The sequence below is a fragment of the Colossoma macropomum genome, unplaced genomic scaffold, assembly GCF_904425465.1.
Source record: "Colossoma macropomum unplaced genomic scaffold, Colossoma_macropomum, whole genome shotgun sequence".
Taxonomy (NCBI): Eukaryota; Metazoa; Chordata; class Actinopteri; order Characiformes; family Serrasalmidae; genus Colossoma; species Colossoma macropomum.
The window spans coordinates 1,270,385-1,293,956 of NW_023495254.1; the positions used below are offsets into that span (position 1 = coordinate 1,270,385).

The following is a 23,572-nucleotide window of genomic DNA, read 5'->3' on the forward strand; positions in this document are numbered from 1 at the left end:
TGTGCAGAGGAGCAGCAATAAAAATAGCAAAACTAAATCAGTTTTCCTTTAATCAAGTAAATAAAAAAAAATCAATCTAAATTTAAATTTTAAATTCAAAGTGTGTTTTGTGTGTTCTGCTGTCTGTCTACACTCAAAGTGTAGACAAACAGAAATCACACACATGAACTACGTTTCAATAAAGACTAAATTTAACAATCAGTCTTTATTGAAACTCTAAGAGCAGATACTCCCCACTGCAGAGAATATGCGCTTTCATGGAGTGGATGGGAAAGTGGCAAATGTTTGCAAACTTGTTCTCTATGAACAGGTAATGAACAACTTTGTTTAATTTTAAACGGTAACCCTTCGTCCAGCTGCGTTGTATGTCCGCTGAGAACTACCTCTGGAAACTATTTGCGAGTGGAGCCAAATGTTCGTGGAAAGCAGAAAACTGTTTGGAAACGCTCCTCCGTGTTGGCTGAATTTAAACGCTCCTGTGGCCTCGACGTTAAGACTGATGCAGTGTTTAAAAGGGTAAACGTTATCTAAAAGTGAACAGGGTCACTTTGAATAATAGTTACTTGCTTCTGTGTCCCAACTCCGTTAATGATTCCAGAGAACATGCAATTCGAAATAGGAAATGTTACAGCTCGTAACATTAGCTAAGTACGATGAAATTTAACAATAACATTGGCTAACTAGTTTACTAGCACAACTATCGCCACATCCCAAACTGCACACTTCTGTACTTCACAAACAGATGCGTAATGACATCACCAACTAATCCACTATTAAATTGGTATAAATAATAAAACAACTAATTTGATTGTGGATTTTAGTCGAATAATCGCTGTACCCCTATCGCTAACAGCAACAGGCGACACTTCTGTTCCCTAACCGGATGTTTCAGCCATAATTTCGAAACACAGTAGCTATGTGAAACAATGTTGATACACTGATTTGTTGTTTACAGACTCTCTGGACTTAATCTGTTTTTTTACGATGCGGTTGTTTGATGTTCTAGAAGTGACTATATTCTTGATATATTCATAAAAGCCTGTGATGATGTAACACATCACGCTACAGCCATGTCATAAATCACACCCTTAACATGATGAAGCCTGTAAAGCATTTTGCAACACCTTTCTTGTCTTAGACACAAACACACACATTATGAAAAGTCATTTATTAGACCTCTCCCCCTGTTTCACGAAACAGGCTGGTGATTTAGATTAAACTTTCTGCTCCTCTGTGATGGATTGTTCACTTGGTTTTTATTAGCACAGATCAAGCCTTTCAGCCAAGCTGTAATTATGATGTAACCTTTTGATGCATTTGTTCTTGCCTGCCTTTTATTCTAGCTTGTATTCCATATTGTGTCAGAAGCGTGATCCACGGCCCTGTCTTTCGCTCCGCTACGTTCAGCATTCAGCATTCAGCCTTTCGTCTGCGGCTTCTTTTCCTCCTCTCGTGATGGCTCCTCCGGGTCCCTGAGTGCGCATTACTCTTGACGTTTAATGAACTGCGAGAAAGATAAATTTGACGGGTGCTCAGCGCAAAACGTTTCTGCTCATAAAACTTGCTGTTTGTCGCTGATCTCATTGCCAGTAACTCTAAGGCTCGTGGATTAGAATACAGAAATCTTTACTGAAGTTTGTGGCCGAAATGGGAATCTGTGGAGCTTTCATTTCTCTCGTAGGGGAGCTGCTTTGCTAGCCCGACCGGCACCGACCACTCTTTCAGAGAAAGCTCGGCCCCATTCCCTCTGAGGTATTTATGGCTCTGCTTCAGCTGACGCAACGACAACCAAGTCCAGTGTCCCCCAGCCCCCCCAAAGGACAAGGGGGGGAAAAGCCTAAAAGTGAAATGTGGCAAGAATTTGAACTGCTGGTTGAGGGGTGGTCTCAGAGCCTGCTGGTCGTGAGGTGAACTCGAAGCCATGCTGGTGCCAAATTTACAGAAGGGACATGATTAGCAAGGTGATTCAGAGGGCTTCTTAGCTTGACATCTGTCCAGCTATGCAAGCTATGACCCCACCGCATTGCTGCCGAGTAGCGAGACCCTACCGAGTAGTACCTGAAGTCATGGAACGCGTTTCTTTCTCATACTGTGTGTAGCCCTGCAAGTCCTGCAATTTAGCAAGAAAATCTGATCTCCCGCAGAGTATGGCGGTGTGGTGGTTTTGATGTGAATGTGAAAGAGCTATTTTGCCTGTGGCTGCACCGTGCTGATGGAGTTTTTATGGGTTCGTCTGAAAGGCCTGAGCTCAGCACATCTCTGCCATCCTGCAGCGAGCCTAGGAACAGCTGCTCTGAACCTGAACCCGAGGAACAGGTGCCTCTGTCCATCAGCGCAACCCTCGGGGTCTCCTGATCACCCTCCACAGTGTCCTCCTTCACACTTCCACTTACTGCCTTTCCCTAAAACTTTCTATCACCTCCAGTCTCACTCATATTCCTATGATAAAGTAATAGTTCTGCCAACATTTTATAAATGTATGGTTTTTCTTCTTTTACTCAATATAGTCAGTCAGCAAAGACTTTAATTATGAATTAGACCCATGTACTATTCGGTCATCTAAATCACTTAAAATCATGGATTCTCAACCTTGTCCACCTGAATGCCCACCTGTTTATCACTAAAAGGATTGAAGGCCCACAGGAAGAAAAAAATCCTTTGCTTAAAAAATGTAGGCTTTTTATCTGTAAAACTTGAGAAATATGAACTGAATGACAGCTGGAAGATCAGAGTGTCCTTTTGAGTCCAACTACAGAAAAATCACCAAAATTTAATCTTAAAATTGAAAGTTAGAAAAGAGAAAAGTTCATAGCTTTAGCTCAAGGTCTGTCATTGTCCAGGGGTCCAGGACACGAGACCCAGTCAAGACTGAGACCGGATAAAGATATTTCTATCAGAATATAGTGGAAAAAAATAGAATGTCACAACACTTCGTTTTCATGATGCACAGTATGTCACGATATATATTTTTTCTGACGTCTGATAAATTGTAAATAACAAGGTAAAAAAAAAAATACTGTCAAACTACGAATACAGTGATTTTTATAATCAACTTTTCTACAGACTACAGACCACTGGCTCCCCCTCAATATAGACCTGTGGATAACAAACACCACAGGAGTGACTGGGTGGTCTGTGGCCCAGTGGTTGAGAGACCCTACTTTAAATAATCCTGCTTCACTCTAAATACGGACACGAATAAACAGATCGTCTTTGACTAATTTCAACAGACTATCCGACTAAGTTTTTTTATTCAACATTTCACATACTGTGCTACAGTAACTCCAGGCAAACAGGCCTAATTTTTCTCTACTTGTAATGAAACATGAAAATCATTAGTGCAGAACTGCATAAATATCCAGAAAAGCATATTGTAACGCATTGTGGCATACTTTATAACAATAATGACAAATAATGTCATATTACACAGCCCTAATATAGGTTTGTCATTTGTCCTGGAAGGCTTATGTAAGTGTTGTGTAGCCTTATGAACACTGTCTTTCACTAAAATGTTACCATAAGTAACCTAAAAAAGTGATTCTGTCTCAGCTGTCTTATACATGAGCCTCCTGTGTTTGTTTAGTCTGATAAGCAGGTTAACCCTTTTATGTCTAAAAGTGTCAGAACAAAACCTCTTATCTCCAAAATGGTAAGTTTACAGGAGAAGGGAAAAATATACTTTACTTTTAATGGAAGTCAATGGAACCAGGCATTTTTCCAAGTAATTTTGGGCTGTTTCTTTTGGTCCATTCATCATGAAATTTAAGGCCGAAAGATGTTTTTAAATTGTCAAAAGCTGAAAAACGACAAAAATGAAGATACAAGGTTTTGTTCCGAAAGCAGTGATATGTATTTATAATTACATAGGAATTATATTGTAAACAACAATGACTTTAAACAAATTCAAAGTATAATAAAAGATCTCCTGCTTATAAAAACAGGTGTGGTATTGATGAAGTTTACAATTAGTATTTCGGGCAGAATTTCACTGTGTTTCTAAGAGCCAAGCGTGAGAGAGAATTCTCATTTGTTAAGAGCTTTTAAGGGTTAGGGTTTGTAAAACAGATGCAGTGTTGGTATGATGTCACTGCAGGCTGAGGAATGAGAGGTGTAATGAGAGTATGAAAGCGTAAGTGCATGTTGAAGGAGGGTGTGGTGTTGAGGGAGGGATTCAGGGCAGGAAATAACTGCGCGTCTGTGAACCGTGTGTGCTACAGATGACGCAGGCCGCTGCTTTACATGAAGGTGAGGGTAGATGAAAGGCGTCGTACACAGACATGCTCTGGCCACAATTAAAGCTGGAGCTTATCTGAATGTTGTGCTGTTTCACTAATCTTGTGTTATGGGCCAGTTCTTAGGCTTAATTTCAGTGACTGAGCTTATTGTGTAGTTCTTATGTTCTTTCTGGACATCAGGCCCTGCTTAGGACACAGGGGTTAAGCCCTAACTCCTGGGCTAAGTCAGTGGGAATCCATTGAAAATCCTTTTTAGTGTAGCGCTGACCCTTATCTGGAAAACTGGATTCTGAGGTACTTGGGGTGTAAATCTCTGAACTTGTCGGGGTTGATTACAGGGCAGAACGTCATTTTAAATTTTTCCACAATTCAGTTATTTTGACATACACCAGAATAAAAAAAACGTGACTGCACCTCTAACTGCAATAACTAGTATGAGAATATAGACTCTTAAAGTTAAAATATGGTTCTTCAGGGGTTCTTTAGTAAAGAAAATGGGTCATGAAAAGGTTCTTCAGATTGATGGAGAATGTACTGTAGACGGTTCTAAAGGGAACTTTTTTGAAAAGGGTTCTATATAGCACCAAAAGGGTTCTTCTATTGTCACAATGTCAAGCTTGTTACAATAAAAGAACCCTTTTTTGGTGCTACATAGAACCCTTTTCAAAAAGGTTCCCTTTAGAACCGTCTACAGTACATTCTCCATCAATCTGAAGAGCTGTTTGACAATACAAAGTACCCTTAATCATGGAAAGGGTTCTTTGAGTGTTTATGGTCCTACATAGAACCATTTTCTTTGCTAAAGAGCCTTTGAAGAACCATCTTTTTAAATACGTAGACAATAAAAAGCAATACACAAAGTTTTTTTTTCTCCCTGATATTTATATTTGAATGTAGCCAAATATAAATAAAGGATTTTCAGTATGCTTCATTTAATACTGTTATAATTCATGACAATAGATTCTAGCATTCTGAAATCAATGCAGTGAAACCCTTTAAATGGCCATGACCTGCCAGTCAGCAAAGTATAGTCTTAGACTTTTTCAGTACTTTGTGTCCACCTTTTACCTTAATTACAGCATCCATACTTTTCAGCAGACTTGCTTTGAGTTTTTCAAAGAAATCTGCAGGGATATTTTTCTGTACCTCCAAAAGTTCAGTCTTAGAAGTTTTTCTGCTTCTCACAATTCAGGATGAAACACATTCAGTTACATTTGAAGTCTATGCTTTTCTCAGTGAGGGCTGTTTGACAGCTACACATCCTTTCAGACCCAGATCACTGGGTTGTCTTTTCACAGTGGAAGGATGAACTGTGATTTTTTTTTTTTTGTTTTAGATGTGAGGTAAAGAGCAGAGACCTGATTTTCTCTTATCTCTCAGACTGTTTATCTAATGCTGGTGGTCTACCAGCTCTTGCACAGTTGACTTTTCCTTTCCTTATGCAAGTGGATTATTTTATAACTAATCTCCTCAGAAAGATCTCCTTAAAAATGAATAACTTGTACTTAGTTAGTCAAATAAATAGAGGGTGATCAGTACTATGAGTTTTTGTTCATAGTAATGATGTAATAAGGGTAAGATCTTAAAAGGTTAATCTCCACCTTCAAATGTATGTATTTTTCCAAGCCTTATTATTTCCAAGTATCTTTTATTTGTAGTAAAGTGCTGTTATGTTGACTCATGTTGACTGTATTGCAGCTATGGAGGATGTTCAGTGCTTCATATTGTTTAATATTGAACCCTTTATGTGAGTTGAGTGTCTTTTGTGTAAACACATCCTCCCGTATAGCAGGTGCTGACTGAAGCAGATATGTGTCAATAGAGTTCCTCTGTATCCTGGCACAGAGCTTTTGTTTTTTCGAAAGACGTGGCAAAAATTCAAAAGGCTGATCTGTTTGGCTGTATCTAAGAGCTGTGAGTGGGTGCTTTGCACTCAGGTTGTGGAGAATGACACCAGTCTTTGTTTCTCTGAGGGCGGATCGCTTCTCATCTTGCACAGCAGCTTAACTCTCTAAACTACTGACTTATCATTCAGTTACGTAGTGAAAGGCTTAGTATTCAGTAACTACTATGAATTATTCAGTAGCTATTATGAGTGAGTGAGGGACCCACAGGCTGGCTTTATATGGTGACATGGTCACGAAACTTTATCACTTACATCACATAATTTAAAGCCTCCTGTGATTCACTTGTTGGAAACTCTGCTGCAACAGTTGAAAACATCTCAACTTAATTTAATAAAATAGTCTTTCAAAATTCCAGTAACTTACCATGAAGGGATGACGCAACACCACTTTCTTTTCCAGTACTGTTACTGAAACCTGCCATATTGGCTAGTACCAATACTAAGCCAGCATTTCTACTTTTGAAACTAAAGCCTTGTGGGTATATTTTGGTTTGTCCATCTGAATTTACATGACCAAATCATAAGGCAAATTATTTAGTAACTGCATGAAATAAATGTAATTTTTTTATTTTATTTTATTTTTTTTGTAAAAAGTTCCCCTCAAATTAGCAGAACATGTGTTTTATGATCAGACACATATATTGCTATATGCTTACAATTTACTGCTGAAAGCCAAAAATCTTAGGCACTCTTTGTATTATTTTTATAAAAATAATTTTTACAGAGCAGATCACTGAAGAGACGCCATCTGTTTATGGTTTGTAGCCCAGATTTGTGGAAAAATGGATCGACTTTCAGTAGACAAAAAAATTGTGAGTTCAGCTTCTTCTATTATAAGGGTTTAAAATTACGTTACCCATCTATTTGACTGGGAAGAAGATCATAGGACACCCACGCTTTAAATGTAGCTTATGAAATATGAAAGTTATGAAGAAGTGCATTTTGGAACCACCTGTGGTTCCAAGGAGTTTAAAAGGTTAAAAATGTGAAGCACTTCACTTAAAGCCCTATTTGAGCTGGGTTAGTTTTACCAGAAGAGGTCAGCTAATGTAACTTGGGAGGGATTTCACTGGCTGATTCATGTGAGATGAAGTATCTTAACCATCAGACAACTGATGACCGTGTTTTCTGGACCTACCCAGACTGACCACAGGCCTTCCTAGGCCTACCAGTGGCTACACCCCTGGTCTTTAGCCTGTATTTACTAGTAACCATATAACTTAATTAGCTAGTAAGCTAGCCAGCTTAAGTTAACATGACAGCTGTTTGGACGGCCACTTGTGTCAGCATTTTTTGTTTTTTCCTCTTGATATAAAATTGATATAAAGATGCAAATGAAGGCTAAATCAACACATCTCAGATGAGTTTGCATAGCGTGAATGATGCAGTACACAAAAATTACTATCACTAGTGAAATAGTTGAATATGTTGGATGTGACCTATAACTTTTCCTTCTCCCTTCTTTGCATGAAAGTTTCATCATGTAAAGCCAGCCTTACAACTTAGGGTAGATGGAGTTAACAGAGGCTGATATTTCGAGTGTGCGTAGACTGTGAGTCAGCATTAGCAGCCATGTACGAGTATGTGTTTCCTGTACATGACACGCCACTAAATTATCTGTCAAGGACTTCGCCTTCTATAGCCAGACGGGATGTTCTTTCATTATCTAATGCATTGGCCAGTCCTGTAATTCCTGTCTCGGCGTGAACAGCAACACCCTGGGGTTTTTATTTCTCCTGATAGTGCTTCTCTTTTTATGAAAGGTAGAGACGTTAAAATAAGCTCTTTTTCCAAAATTTCCGCATAATGAAATGGTTATGATATAAACAAAGTCATTCAGAGTGGTTTGATGTGAAATTCTCTGTTCTAGAGAAACTTAGCAGGTGAAAATTGGTCACAGTGGTGATGGGAAGCAGACATCTGAGGCTTTTAATGCCTCTAAAAGCTACATCACAGGAAGTCATTACGTGAAATGGTAATGAATGTGCTGCCTGATGCCTGAAACTTTGTTTTGCCATAGTTTCAGAACAGGGTTTTGGCCTAAAACATACTTTTTTTTTAATCCATTCATAGCAGAGTGGACGTGAAGGTTCTTTGGTGGTTTTGCATAGTACAATGATTATATTTGGGTTGTAGACATTGCGACACCTGGTTCCCATCACTAGAAGAAACCAGTAAGTTACTTTACAATGAAACCAAAAAAATCCCCTACACTTACCGTTTGTTTCTCTTCTAAGAAACTGACTTGTTGATTAAGTGTTTAGACACTGCGGTCCTGTTAAAGCAGTTAGACTTTGACCAAAATATAAAAGCAAAATGAAGGTTGGCAATTGTGTATTGTGAACGTATGGTATTGTAGTACGAAAGCCACAAAATACATTGTATTGTGAAAGCTGCGTATTTTAACGTTCCTCATTTAAAGGCCTTCACAGTGAAATTTTTCTTTGTCATTACATCTCGTTGAGAAATTCCTCTTGCTTTTTGTCAGTCTCGAGGGTACGATTATGAACTCCAGCTCATTGATAAGTCTTCCTTATCTAGCGGTCTTGGAGAGCGTTCTGTAAAAGTAAACACAGCGGTGAACTATGGGATCATTCAGACTGCCTGTGCAGAGGAGCTCATCAATCATAGGTTTGCAGTGCCTGTTTGTCTGCCCAGTAAACAGACTCTTTCTTCATCAATCTTCTTCTTTGTGCAGTAAGCCTCCAAGGACTTATGCTAAAAATACATTAGCGTCTTCTTACACGTTTGAGCTGGACGGGAAAAGGTGTGAATTGAGATTTGAACAGCCACAGAGCTAAACAAACGGCATTCTCGTCTACTCTAATACCCCCCTGCCTTCGTTTAACACACTTGGCTGTTGTCTTCCGTTTAAGCTGACAAGTGTTATCATGCACTTGAGTAGGCTTTTCTTAGGGCTGTTATGTACATTTTCTTATAAATGTGCCATGTACATTCATTCATAAACGTCTTGGCTACCGGATAAGTGCTTTTTGTTAGGGCTGTCTTTGTGGAGCTAATGTGGAGAATGCTTTTGCATTGTTTAGCTTAATCTCGACTGACACAGTTTTGTCCAGACTTGACTGACCTTTGTCCAGTCCCAACAGTTTAGTGCAGTCCTATACATGGCAATGTATGCTGGAGGAGCATCAATAGCCAAATAAAACAATTTAGTTTGAGGGTAGAGGTAACAGAATAATCAGACAGAATATTATATTGTGATGATACTACTGCATTGCTATTGTGGTATACCTTTGCAACATACAGGTTTTTTTTTTAGTCATATTAAGTGTGATTCATCATGTCATTTAAAAGGCAATTATATTATTTTTCTATGTAATTAAATACTTAAGATGTAAACAAAGTCATTTGATTGGTATGACTTGGAATGTTCTGTCCTAGAGAAGCTTGCAGAGTCAGAATTGTTCACACTGATGGGAACCAGACGTCCAAAGCATTAATGCCTCAGGAAGCTCCTTCAGAGAAGGTTTCTACACAGCAGTGGTTGCAAATATGTTGCCTGAGGCCTGAGACAGAGTTTTGAGAGAAAGTAATAGCGTAAAACATGTGCAGAGTTTTGAGGGGTTTTTTTTTTCTTTTTTTTTTTTTAAATAGAAACTGAGACATGTATCGTCTTGAATAGTAAATTAAGTGGCTATATTTGCATTGTAGACTTTGCATCCCATAGATTTCCCTACAAGGCACTATTTCGCTTCAGTATTTCCACTCTGAATGACTTTGTTTACATCTCAGCCTGTGAATTCTACAGAAATTTTGATAAGTCACTTTTAAAAGACAAAATTCTTGTTTTCCCATAATCTTTCATCAAAACATCATGACTTTTAAACGTCTCTAAAACATCTTCTGGTCACACTTTATTTGGATGGTCCACTAAAGATGATCTACAGATACTTATTGTTAAACCTTTTGGTGATACTCAACAAGTCGATTATTAACAACATTAGGTTAGGGTTAGGTCTAGGTGTAGGTGTAGGTTTCTCCTTGCACTTGGGTTTAGGGTTAGATTTAATAGAACCTTTCACACACAACTAAGTTCAGTTGCATTTAACAGATATTTAGTTGAATGTTAGTTAAAGACAGACTGAGCATCTACAAAGCATCTACAGTGGACCATCCAAATAAAGTGTTACCCATCTTCTCAGTTTTGATTATGCTGCTGTGCACCAGTGCATAAGGAAATATATTAACCAGTAATATGTTTTACTTCTCCATCCTGGCATTCCAACCTATCATCAAGAAAAAAATTGCTCAGCTAGCTCAGAGACCCTCCCTAACCTTTGTTACTGTGGTGACTAATGCTGTTCTTTGCTAATGTTAATTTTGGCTGTCTGTGTTGCAGCTGACTCCTGGAGGAAAGGCCGTGCAGGCCGGAGTGGGCGTGGGGGACTGGCTCGTGGCCATCGGAGAGAGCAACGCTGAGGAGATGACACACGTAGAGGCGCAGAACAAGATCAGAGCAGCAACTGACTCCCTCACTCTGACACTCAGCAGGTACGTGCGCACAAGTACTCAACCACTCCATTTGAAATGACGGTTGTCTCTTGATCAATGGGGTTTCAACATTTAGTGAAGATGCCTCTGCCTGTACACTTTAACCTGCTTGTTTTAAAACGAGTAACTTTTCAGTCGAAAGCAAAAGACTTTAATTAGTTCCAACCGTTTCCTGGATAAACAGCAGTAAACAAATTCATTCTTGGTGAAATAATGACAGTGTTGCTTTGTTTTCACCAGAGCGCTTCTGCTGTTGTTTGATGATAGACAGGGGTGATGGGAGGGGGAGGTGAAACGTGCTATTATTCAGCAGGTCTGCTGCATTTTGTGGTTGGAGTGTAGCAGCTCTAAACTGAATAATTTTAGAATATATGTTTGAGATACATGTAAAAGTCTATTGGTTTTTGTCGTTCCTCAGTATAACTTGTATACATTCTTCAGGCCCCATGGTGCAACACACAACAGCAGCACGACAACATACAGGACACAAACACATGACAATATACACAGAAAAGAAGCTATTCAGTGGTCTAACTGCCTCAGGGAAGAAACTGTTGAGTCTTTGTAGTGAAAGGGATGCTACGGCAGACGAATGAAGAGCCTATGATTGGGTGGGAGTGGCCGTCCCCAGTGCTGGCGGCTTTGCAGATGCACCATTTGTGGGAGAAAGTGTCTGCAGGATAGATACACTCTTTTCAGCTGTACTCACAATCCGCTGGGAGGTCTTGTGGTCTGAGACGTAGTTCCCATAGCAGACAGTGAGACAGCTGGTCAGGACACTGAGAGAGCTGCTCTCTTCATCCTCCACAAGAAATGAATTCACTGCTGGGTTTTCTTGGCCAAGCGGGTGGTGTTGATATTCCAGGTGAGGCTGTCAGTGATGTGCATTCCAAGGAACTTAGAGCTTTTTTTACCCTCTCCAGAGCTGAACCATTGATGTCCTGTTGGGTGGGGTTCTTTTTCTATCCGTTCCGCTCTTAAATCAGGATCTTAGAAAACCTACATAAGACACTGGCTCAGCAACAGCTATATACACTTCAGAAGATGTTCTGATCATCTCCCCAATACCAGTCACTCGACTTTGTCAGATGTTAGTCTTTATTTTCTAAACTTGTGTGATTTGAACATCACTTAGCTGGAACAGAAACTGAGCTGTGATCTTTGGCACTTTTGGCCTGCTAAATGAGCTATTATTAGGTTAGCTAACATGCTACAGCCCAGAACACCACAGAACAGGTTCAGTTTCTGCTTTTTGTCCCTCCCACACCAGTTGCTTGACTTTACTCTCTTAAATTTTAGTTTTTTTTCCTTTTTTTGGTGTACAGTGGTATCAGCTGAACACCTGCTAGTCAAAATCAAACTTGTGCTGTGGTGTGTGGCTCTGTAGCCTGTTCACTAATCTAATGATACATTTGTTAGTAGGCTATGAGTCCAAATACCATGGACTAGGCTGGGTTTAGACTTTCAGTCCCTCAAGCACCAGCTACTTGGCTTTGTTTCCTCAGGTTTAAGTCATCTAAATTAAGGCCCAATCCCATTTCTTCATTTTACCCCTACCCCTTGTTTTTGAGTGTCACCTGGAACTGAGTTACAAGGGGTAGTGGTTGAAATCTTGCCCTACGTAATGGGACAACCCTCAAATTAAAAAAAAAAACATTGCTTCATTAACAGGCTGCTCTGTAGGCGACCCGGCCTGTCCTCAGTGATAGCAGAGAAGGGAAAAGTTCAGCAACCTCACATTTTATTTATTTATTTATTTATTTTTTTTTATGCTTGTTACAAAGAAAACGACCATAACACATTGAAATGACATTAAACTAAGATAATACTATGGTTATCGTAATTTTTAAACAGAAAATACTTATATTTGTGGGTTACTTTGGTCACTTGCACAGCCATCTTGCCGGGTTTTTCTTTTCTCATAACACTCTGTTTGAAGTGTGTCTCTGAAAAACCTCCGTTTAGAGGGCCATGTAGCCCTACCCCTCTATCTTAACAAAAATTGGGGCACCCTAACCCTAGACATGAACGTGCAAAACAGAGGGCTGAGGGCTAAGTGGTAGAGGCAAGGGTTGAAATGGGATTGGGCCTAAGTGTAGCTTCAGTTAGTCCAAATCTAGGAAGTTAGGAAAAAAGTAGATGCTGTGCTGATTTATTTGACTTGTTTATTTGTTTGATAGTTTAAGATGCCATTGTGTTTATTTGGTGGCCCTTTAAAATGGCCTATTATTTCAGCAGTTCTATTCAAAGAGTCATCTCTTTGACTTGCCTGGTTAAACCTGCTCACCAGCTTCTGTCATTTGGGCTATAAGAGTGGGAGATTAAAACAGACAGGCTGATGGAACCAAGTGATAGAACTTTGACAGAACTGCTCTAGTTTCCTAGCTGACACTAAAATCAAAAGGCTAACGCATTTATCTTCACTTGATCAGATTACTGTTTCTTTGGGCATGTGCACATTTATTGTGTTGGCATGTGAACCTGCTTCAAAATACAAATCGGATTAATTGCATTTTAGGCTTCAAGACAATGAAGATATGTGCAAGCCAGGTATGTGGGGTGGTCAAAAATGACATCTTACAGCCTTCTAAATACAGTTTTTCCTAAAGAAAGCCAGCAATCCAGCAGGAGTCCATAAAATGGAGAGCGAGACGATGACTGTACGATGCGTGATCTCTCAGGCTAAAGGCCGAGTAGCTGGTGGAAAAGGAGCAAAGTCTGTGGTTTTGAGATGAGTAATAGGAGCAGACATACTCGGCCAAGAAATGATGGATACTCTGCGTTTCTGTCCGCTCTTCATTCTCGAGCGCTCTGTCATTAGCCTGCCGCTGTTGTATCAACACACACCGATGATGAAAAATTTCAATAATGTGCCAAGCCACAGGCAGGACTGCGGCCATCTCCTTTTTAGGCATAAGAGGAAAGTTTTGTCGTCATCTCTCAAATTAGTGGGTGAAACCCCATGTAGTGGTTAGTAATGGCTAATGTAAATGAGATTAGTTCAGTTGTGAGGCAACTCGAGATGATCTCATTGTGCAACGTGACCTGCCACATGAGTGCCGGGCAACTCGATGAACCCATGCGGTTTTGATTTTACATTTTTATGTCTGATGTAGGTTCGGGGAACTGCTGGAGCTCAGTTTTGCCTCCTCAGAGGATTTGTGTGACAGAGTGAACTATTCGTGATGGAGCTGCTCTTTTCTTCCTCAGGCTGTGGGAAAACAGAGTATGTAGGGTTTCTGAAGCGGCAGTGAGCTGTGGAATTCTGACAGTGCTAGAGTAGACTTGTTGGAGACTTGGTGAGAGTGAGCAGTAGCTATGTTTTCCACTTATTTTTATGCATGTTTTGGCATATTGAATAAAAAAAGAAGTCTAGATGGAAATTTAGAAATACTGAATAAAACAAAAATTTGCGTAGACATTTGACATTTAGGCTTGAGGTGGATAAATCTTTTGCTAAAAAAAGAAGAAAAGAAATACAAAATATTATGATTAAAATGCATTTATGCATTATATAAATAATGTAAATGTGAATAGGATAAATTCACATTATTGGTCACACATTTCCATTTGTGCCCGGCCGTAGCTGCCAAAATGACTGGCACAGCCAGTAGTGTACTGCCGAAGGAATGAGAATGAACGTAAATAATGGTGATATTAGGTGGTGAATAGACAAAGTGCCCACAGCTGATTGAACCTTTTCTGAGCAGCTGTATTTATTGGTGTGTTGTCTCCATGCTTTGATGTAAAATGTTAATAATAAGCATAGAAGCATAAAGCTCTTGAGCAAACTTCAAGTTGGCTTGATAAAGTTGTTTCTCTAAGGTCCTAGGTGGTTGCTAAGGTGTTGCTAGGCTGTTACCCCCCATGGAACCCCAGGGGGTTGCCGAAGTATTGCTTGGCCGTTGCTGTTATCCTGTGTGGTTGCTAAGGTGTTGCTTGGTTATTGCTATGGTATCTCGGGTGGTTGCTAATGTACGTGTTTATATGTGTGCTAGTATGTATATAAGACTGTGTGTAGTGTCTAAAAGGGTCAGTGTGTGATAGTCTTTGTGACATTAATTGAATTTTCTCAACATTCTGCCATTCATTTTCTGTGGCAGGAAAAAAATAATGTTCAAATAAGCACTGAAAGAAAACCATATGTGTGATCATTCCCAGAAGCACAAGTGCACTATTCCTGTATAGACTATGCAATCCTGCAAAGTTTTGTGGTTCTAGCTCCAAAATTGCAACCCGTGAAAACGGTACAAAATGGTGTCGATGAAAAATAATGATGAATTTTCATTGTCAAGCCAACGTGAGTTACTCAATATTAAAGATTTCTCTGTAGATTCACTCCATATTTCTCAAAAGTGTTTTACAGATGCGACACAGTGTTACTCTCTTGTAAAGAGCTGATGGAAATGCAGCCTTTTAGCTATTCGCTGAAATTGATTTGGCAGCTGGATGGAAATCTGCCTAATATTCTCCTCACTCAGAATTAGTGATTGCTTATTAAATCTGTAATGACAATATAAAAAAAAAAAATCTGGTATTCCTGTTAATACGGTTTCTCAATCTGATGATCTACCAAAGCCACAAATTCAAATTTTGTCAAAGCTACCATTTTATTTTACATTTTAGTTGCATTTTTATGGTTACTTTGTATGTTCTGAATGTGTCACAGTCACAAACTATCACAGTGTAACCAACAATAAAGACAGCATGGTGCGTCTTTTATACAGTGATGGGGAAACACGGTAGCACAGAATGCTCAAATTCCACACGCTGATCCATTTTACTATGGGCAACATTAGGCTTAAGAGAAAGCTTTTTAGCATTCCAGTGTCTTCATAACATTAGTCACATAAGAGGGTCTTCTGCTTTAAGGGGACAAACATACCCCAAAACTTAGTTTGCCTACTTTCACATGACTGCTGTTGAAGCAGTGGCTTTGAGAGCTGTGGAGTCTTTTGTTGCAACAGATTGCCTGTTGGTGTTGATCGCGGTAAAATTAGATGGTTGCTTGTCTGTGGCAGGATGTAATTGAGGGTGTAAGTCTCAACATGTCCACAGATGACCTTTTCAGTTTGGTTCATGCAGCTTTTCCAACTGGTTGTGTCACTGGATTTGTGGTATTCAAGGCTCTTGGAGACATTGTTTGGAGATTTATGTGTGTCACATAGAGTAAGCGCTACCCTTCCTTTTCTTGCCAAGTTGCCAGGCTCCACTTTGGATGAAATTCCTCTAGTGTTCCACTGGTAAACTTCTGAACTGATCTAGGAACTGTGATCTGCCTTTCATCACCCTGCAATCCTATGGGGAGTGCTAGATCAGTGCTGTTTCTCTGAGATGCCTGCATGAATATGAATATGGCCTGGTCTATCTTTATTCTCTGACCTTAGGGTTGCTTCTTGTTCTTTCCAGATGAAGTGCTGAACCATTTTCTGCCGAGAAAAAAAAAAACAAAAAAAACAGCAGTCTATCGTAAACCTCCATAAAAAACCCATGTTCGGTGTGTCTGTTGCTGTGCTGTGCTGGTGCTGTGCAATCTCATCTCACAAGAGCAACTAGATATACAGTGCTGTGCAAAAGGCAGAGACCACCTTTCATTTATTAAATTTCTATTGAACAGTCATAAACTAAAGTAATTTATCTTTAAAGAAATTAGATATAAGATAATCAATTTACATGAAGATTAAAGTCAAAGGAAAATAAGTGAAAAAACAGAAGTTTCCAAAATGATTAAAAGATACAGAGAAAACGGGACCCCTAACAATGACCTGGAAGGACTGGTAGACCACCAAAACTGTCCCCATCATATAAACAGCACTTAAAGCTTTCATTTTTGAGAGAAAGGAGAAAACGTCCACCAGTGTTTCTGTCCGTCCTTCCACTGTGAGAAGACAACTCGGCGCTATGGGTCTGAAAGGATGTGTAGCTGTCAAGAAGCCACTGAGAAAAAGAAAAGACAAATCAAACAGAGAGACTGCTGGTGTTCTCAGAACAATAGACTGACTACCCCAGAGTCCAGACCTCAACGTCACTGAATGTGTTTGGAATTACTTAAATTGTGAAAAGCAGAGAGTGCAACCAACTTCTAGGACTGATCTTTGGAGGTGTGAAAAAAATCTCTGCTGTCTTTAAAAACTGAAAGCAAGTCTTCTGAACAGAATGGAAACGGTAACAAAGTTAAAAGTTGGCAAACTAAGTTTGAAATTTTAGTTTTTGAGACTGCTGTGTAATTTTCTGTTTAGTGTATATTTTCTTGCACTGAAAAAGGAAGAACTTGTACGCAACAGCTGTTTTGACTGGAAAATATTTGCACAAAGTGTGGTCCCTGCCTCTGCACCACACAGCCTTCTTTAGTCCAGTTTCTCTGAGCTCATAGTATTACTGTGTTTTCCCTGCAAACTCACAGCAGGATTGGATAATGAAATGTAAAGCTGTCATATGTAGATCGATCCACTTTAGTTATCTGACCTTTTAAAAAGAAAATGTATTTATTTGATTAATTGTTAAAGTAACTGGTGAATTTAGTACAGTGCAGAAATCAACTGAACATGAAATGTCCAAAAAGCATTGGCGAATCTCACTTTTCAGCTTATTCCTTCCTTCTCCCTCTTTATGTCTGTTATTCTACGTTGGTACAATGTCTGCTAACCCAGCTTCACTCTGTCTATTGTCTGTCATCCCATCCTGTTTGTTTCCCGTAGTTGTGGTCTGGTCTTTGCCAGCATCTGTCTCATTTTAGCGAGTTGCAGGCCACACAGAGGCTACTGCCATGTCTCAGGAAGCAATGCACAGTCACAGGAAACGCAGACTCATGGGGGGGGTTGCTCATGGAATGTCAAAATTCCTGTGCTTTTTTTGTTTTTCTTCGCTCTTGTATGGCTGCTAAGTGAAATGGAACGATGAGCATGTTTGGGGATGTCTTCAGACACTCATATTTCTGCAGAATTTTCTGATTACTGTGTTCCTGTGAACCATTTAGTTAATGTGACTTGACTCCAATAATGTCAGCAGTCATGTTCATCATGACCATGCATGTTATGACATGAACCTCACCCCCATTCCTCTACATCTCTTTAAAACCTGCTACGCTCAGACTGCTTTTCTTTTATGAAAAAGTCTTAACCGAAGGCACTTTTCTTTGGCCTTAGACACTTAAAGGGCCCGGTACATTTTATGTGGTTTCATGTACCAAAATAGGTCATAGTTCATTTTTACATAACCATTTTTCAACCTCTCTTTATCCCTTACAGTTAAACAGGCCTTCTTGTTACTGTGCATTTAAGGCTGACATATGTAAATGATCTCTTTTCTGATTGGCTGTGCCATATTGCCTCATTCAAAGAGCAGTCCACTAAACATTCTGAACAATGTCAGTATGAATGGGCAGGACTAAACTGCTGTAGGTTGAATAGGAGGATTTATGTGAATTTACAAAGACAGTTTCATTTCCAAATGTGGATTGTTTGGACTGGGACATTGTTGAAGATTCAAAATATGCTATGTTAACGTAATACTTTCAACTTAAATGAATTTATTTAAAAAAAAAAACAAAAAACGAGGAAATTCTGTTTTTCCGTGATACGGGGCAACTGAAGTGCTTCCTGTCTTGACTCTGCATTTCTTTATAATTATGTAGCTAATTTGTTTAATATTTATTATGTTTTGATGGTATTTTTATCCTGCTGTTTTGAATTTCTTTTGTATGTGACTTATCTTACCGAAAGGGGGGAGAAAAAAACGTTGCAGGATAAATGTTACAAAGGAGATGTGTTCGTTTTTTTCCTTTCATTATATTTCCCTGTGCTTTTTGTAAAACAATTGTGAAAATTAAAAAAAAAAATTATAAATTTGGTTTTAGCCCTGTATGTTTTAGACGGTCATTCACTCCTCTCTAAGAATAGGTCATTTTCTGTGTTTATTATGTTAAGAAAGTGGATTTATTTTATCGTTTTAATTTTATTAATTCTTATCCTAACTCGTTTGCCAATGCTGGTTTTATTTAGCATCCAAAAGAAATTTAGCAGCTCTTTAGCTTGAACACAGACATTTGAAGCTTTTTAACAGATTTTCTTGTTTCTTACTTTGGATGTTACAATTTGGATATTGACTCCTTCAGTACAGATTTAAACTTAAAGCCTGTGTGTAAATATTACTGAAGCCTGTTAGCTTAGCTATACGCTCGTCTTACTGTAGTGAGGACAGAATATGGTCGAGTTAATCCACAGAAAGCATGTTAACATCAATGAAAAATAATGTATTTAATAGGTCACTAACAGAAAAGTAATATTTGCAATATGTGACGTTTCGTATACGGTGGTCTTTCATGTGAAAGCAAAAATGTAACATCAGCTGCTACTGTGAAAGTATGAAGACTGGGTGAGTGGCTGTGTTTACTGATGCAGTGTTTACTGCTGGTGTCATACTGGATGTCTGATTACGGCCTTCTTAATGCTTATTTGGTCAGTTTTGATCACACTCATTCATGCCACGTTTACGCTCTAGAAAAGCCGACCACAGGCTTAGCTGTCACGCAAGAGTGAGAAAAGTCACTTTTTAAGTGTGCACTTCTTCACCGTGGTGTCAGTTTTAAGGAATTTGGCCAGCATTCCCCAGAAACACTGCAGCTGGACAAAACAATTTAGCATTTAATTAATGGCCATGTGACTTGTGGTGAGGGAAAAGAAGGCTGCTCTTGGGGTTATAACGAAGAAGAACTTGCCAAAACAAAACAGACATTACCAGAGTTCATAACTTATTTGTCAGTGCCTGGTGTTTGAACCCTTTAAATTGACTTAATGGATCTTCTCGTGGGTTTTTTTTTATTTATTTATTTTTTCTTTGCTTCCACAATCCCAGAAATGTCTACATGACTTCTAATTCCAGCTGTTCCAGCTGCAGAGCGGTTAGGGAACAATCAATTGGTTTATACTGTCTTCACCATTTAAGGATTGCATGTTTAAATGATGAGTTTTGTGTGGAATGTTTTATTAATGCCAGCTTCACAGCTGCAAGAATAACATGTATGTATGTGGTCCTGGAGTTTTACACAGTAAAGATTTAGTCTGTATGCTTTTCTGTTTTGATTCTGTAGCACATGCCCTTAAGATGTATTTTCAGAAGTGAATTGGTCGAAATAGGTTAATAGTCTTATTACAGACCTTATTGGGCAATGTACATGAAGGACATTGTAATAAATGGACAGGAATACATGTGTTTAACCTTTTATTAAATGTGTGCTGTTTGTAATCGATCAGTCGGCACAGAAAGCCTGAATGAGCAAGGGCAAAATGCTGACATGAGACACACTATTGTATTTATAGTCTGCTTAAATTACTTAAAGCGGTTGTTTGATCTCTTGAAGCACTACTACACCGAAAGGGGAATTCCACTGATTTTTCAAAATTGCTGAGATGTGAGCATTCAGAGTGAAATGAGGTTTTTGTGAAGCTTTCCAGCCTAAAGTGATAGTGATGGGATCCAGGGGTTGTGATGTCTGCAAATCAAATATAACCATTTTATTTGCTATCCAAATGACCAGTGATCCTACATGTTTCTTCTGAAAGTTGATAATGGTAAATTAGTAGTAATAATCTATATATATATATATTCAGTTAATTTTTTTTTTCCAGTGTAAAAAAAAAAAAAATCCATCTCCATTTTTTGCGACTTTTCTTTTTCTACATCATTTGAGCTGGGCAGCTGTCCTTTACACTGAAACTTCATGATGAATGAACCAATGCAAATGCTCCAAATTTGCTTAGATCAAAATCTCTTTACATTAACTTACATTAAAAGATGCTTGTTTTTCTTTGGACAGCTGCAATTGATTTTTTTTTGTTTATTTTTTTTACTACCAAGGAAATATTGTGCTAATTATTTTTAGATATCAGCCAAGCCTACTTTTCTATTCTGTTTTGCTTTGACAACACCTTGAATATGCTTTTCCACAATGAATGTAGTTTAAATGTCTTGGACCAAAAGTGTATCTCAAAAATATCAAAGCAATATCTCAGACATCAGGCAGTGGAGCTGTAAATTACCTTTCTATGAGGTTGGGCTGGTTCCTATCACCCCACTGAGAACAGATAACTTTGCATCAAGCCATTCTAAATGATTTTTTACATTTTTACATGATTGATTTCTGTAGAAAGTAGAAATTTTGAAAAAAAGCAGTGGAGTTCCCCTTCAGGTTTTAACTGATAGGGTAAGTTGATGTGTAAATGATTGTAAATGTATTAGTGTCTGAGAACTGGGAATACTTCCTGTCATGCCATCAGTCTAATTTAGCATGAAGAGGGAAAAAGAACCTACAAATCTGTTTAGTGTCCTGCGGTTCTTGCTGGACATGCTTAAATGCATGAAATATCCTACCACAAAATATACTTGTGAATTTTCTGGACAGAGAAATTGCAAAAGCCTGCATTTCAGCCTAAAATCTACATCTTGGAATAATTGCTTACTAAAGCTGTCATTTTATTGTATTCCATTTTGCAGTGACAAATGCAATATTGCAGCCAGTCAGTGCTTACATATAACTCAATAACTCACTCTGGATCTTTAGCTCATGTGAAAGGACTGGTGGAACTAGACTCTTGAGAAAATTAGAGCAAGACAACTGATCATATTACCTTCTTTGTGACTGAATATTCCTGTAATTTTCTGTGTGCGTAGAAGCAGCAAACGCACATCGGTAGTTCATCCTAGAACATGTTTAATGCTTTTATGTCAGCTTGTGTGTAAATAATTGTACTGCTGCGTTTTGTAACTTTTTTTTTCTTTTTTCTTTTTTTTTCCTTTCTCTCAACAGAGCTTTCCAGCCTGAAGGAGGTGAACAGAAGGTAAAGACGTGCTGCCTGGTACACCTGCAATGCTCCTACAGTGTTTCACAGCCTGTTAATGATGTCTGAAGTGGCGTATAGACAGAAACTCTCCTAAATGGGTGCTATTTTTCAAAACTGAACACTAGGGCTGCACGATAAATCATATTTCACTGTTTTCACGATACAAGTTTCCGGGATAAACTCACTGTTAAGGCCTGTGATGCTTTTGACGTAGTCTCAGTGTTGCGTGTGTTGTGTGAAGCAAACCTGCATCACCTCAAGGATCTTTTAAATTCAGAATATTGTCACTGTTGGAAACAAACCTCTAAACAGTAACTTTACAAGAGAAGCCAAAAAGCTTTCAGTAGCCATGTTTACATGCAGCCTGATAATCTGTTAATAATCCGACTAATAGTTCAATCAGAATAGACTAGTCTGATTGAGGCCATTCGGAATACAATTTCTATCAGATTGAATGAGGTGAGTAATCCTGTAGATAGTCCGTTAAATAGAAGCATAATAACCGTGTAAACGTCTATCTGATTACATTCCCAATCGGAAAGTTTAAGTACATTGTGCGCATGTGTGTGGCGTCATAGTGAAAGTTTATAACGTTAACATGGTGGGAGGAGAAACTGGTCTGCAGAGGAGACGAAGTTTATGCTCTGAGCTTTAAAAGACGGCGGTGGGACGGGCCTTCTTTAATAAGAACATGTGAAGTACGTTTTCCTCAGTCTAACATCACTTTAAAGTAATTAAAAACACAAGCACTGCTCACTGCTGCTCATCTTATTCTGACTGGACTCACGTGATGCTCGTTGTCATGCTAACGTCTACACTAAGTGGTTCTCTACGCCTGCTAGTAATTTTGGATCGGATTACTTGCATGTAAACTGAGATCAGATTATTGAGTAGAGTGAGCACAACTAAACACCTCAGTCTTAATCTATAAGCAGAATGTATTCGGTCGGATTGGAGAAAACCTTTGCATGTAAACACAGTCAGTGTAAGTTAATGTAACAAGACTCCATTTCTAAAAGTCATTTAGAGTCATTTCAGTTGGTTTGTTGATCATGAAATTTTGACAGGGTGTGAACAGCAGCTGTTCAGTTCAAATTATGCACAAAGAGATAAAAATGGAGATACAAGGTTTGTTCCAAGAGCAATGATATTTTTGTTTTTCATAGTCCTACACAGAAAATAGAATATATTTTATTTACATATTTTTGCAGTCTCTATAGAAAAAGCTTTTCAGGCAGTTCTGAAAGTAGCCATTCATATTTCATTATTTATTTTGCACAACAGTGAAATGGTGCTTCTGTATTTTTGTATTTCTTTTGCTTTTTACGTAAAAGAGGTTAGTTAGATTTCTGCTTATAACACCAAAAATAAAGAAAGGGTGGGGAAAAGTCTGTACATCTGTCACATCCAGTCAGAGGCGCAGCAGTATAATGATAACGTTTCATTTCTAATATCATTGTGATGTCGAGCCACACCGTTTGTATCGTGCAGCCCTACTGAACACATATGTATGTGCATACTTTCACACTCTGTCTCCTGCACCGTCAGTACAGCTTGTTCTTGGACCGAATTGGTTCTCACGAGCGATGCGTCAAGTCTCATGACTTTCTGTAATTCTAGAAAGCCACCACATGAGTTTGGCTCAGTTTTGCTGTGCTACACTTTAGGAGCATTTACGTTTGATCACTGCGTGATTGATTGCCCTTTGCTTGCCTTATGATGACCTGAAGTTTGTTGATGCACTCTGATCAAAGCGGTTTTTGGCAGTTTTTGATGTGTTGTGCACTGCAACAGAATGCACAATCCCAGACACAATTTATAGGACCATAGTGACAGTGACTTGGCCATAGTGGCCATGGAGCATCCCTCTTTTGAAAGCAAGTAGAAGTAAAGCGTAGTAGTAAAAGTAGTGCAGGATGGTCTTAAAATTCAACATATTGCTGAAAATTACATAGTATCATGATACTTTAAGACATTTTTGCAATGCACAGTATGCATCACTGTATTTAATTTTTCTATTTTTTGATAAGTTGGAAGAGGCAAAGAACCAGTAATGTAGTAGACAGTCGATCATAAACTAT

At 38.7% G+C, this 23,572-nt stretch overlaps 1 protein-coding gene across 1 annotated transcript in view; it reads left to right on the forward strand.

The window, feature by feature from the left end:
• Positions 1–23,572, forward strand: part of pdlim7 (PDZ and LIM domain 7) — a 72,515-nt gene that overhangs the window by 18,055 nt on the left and 30,888 nt on the right. Inside the window, exons 3-4 of the mRNA XM_036561534.1 lie at positions 10,502–10,653; positions 21,458–21,488. Of these exons, the coding sequence (XP_036417427.1) occupies positions 10,502–10,653; positions 21,458–21,488 (183 nt within the window). The remainder of the gene's footprint in view (positions 1–10,501; positions 10,654–21,457; positions 21,489–23,572) is intronic.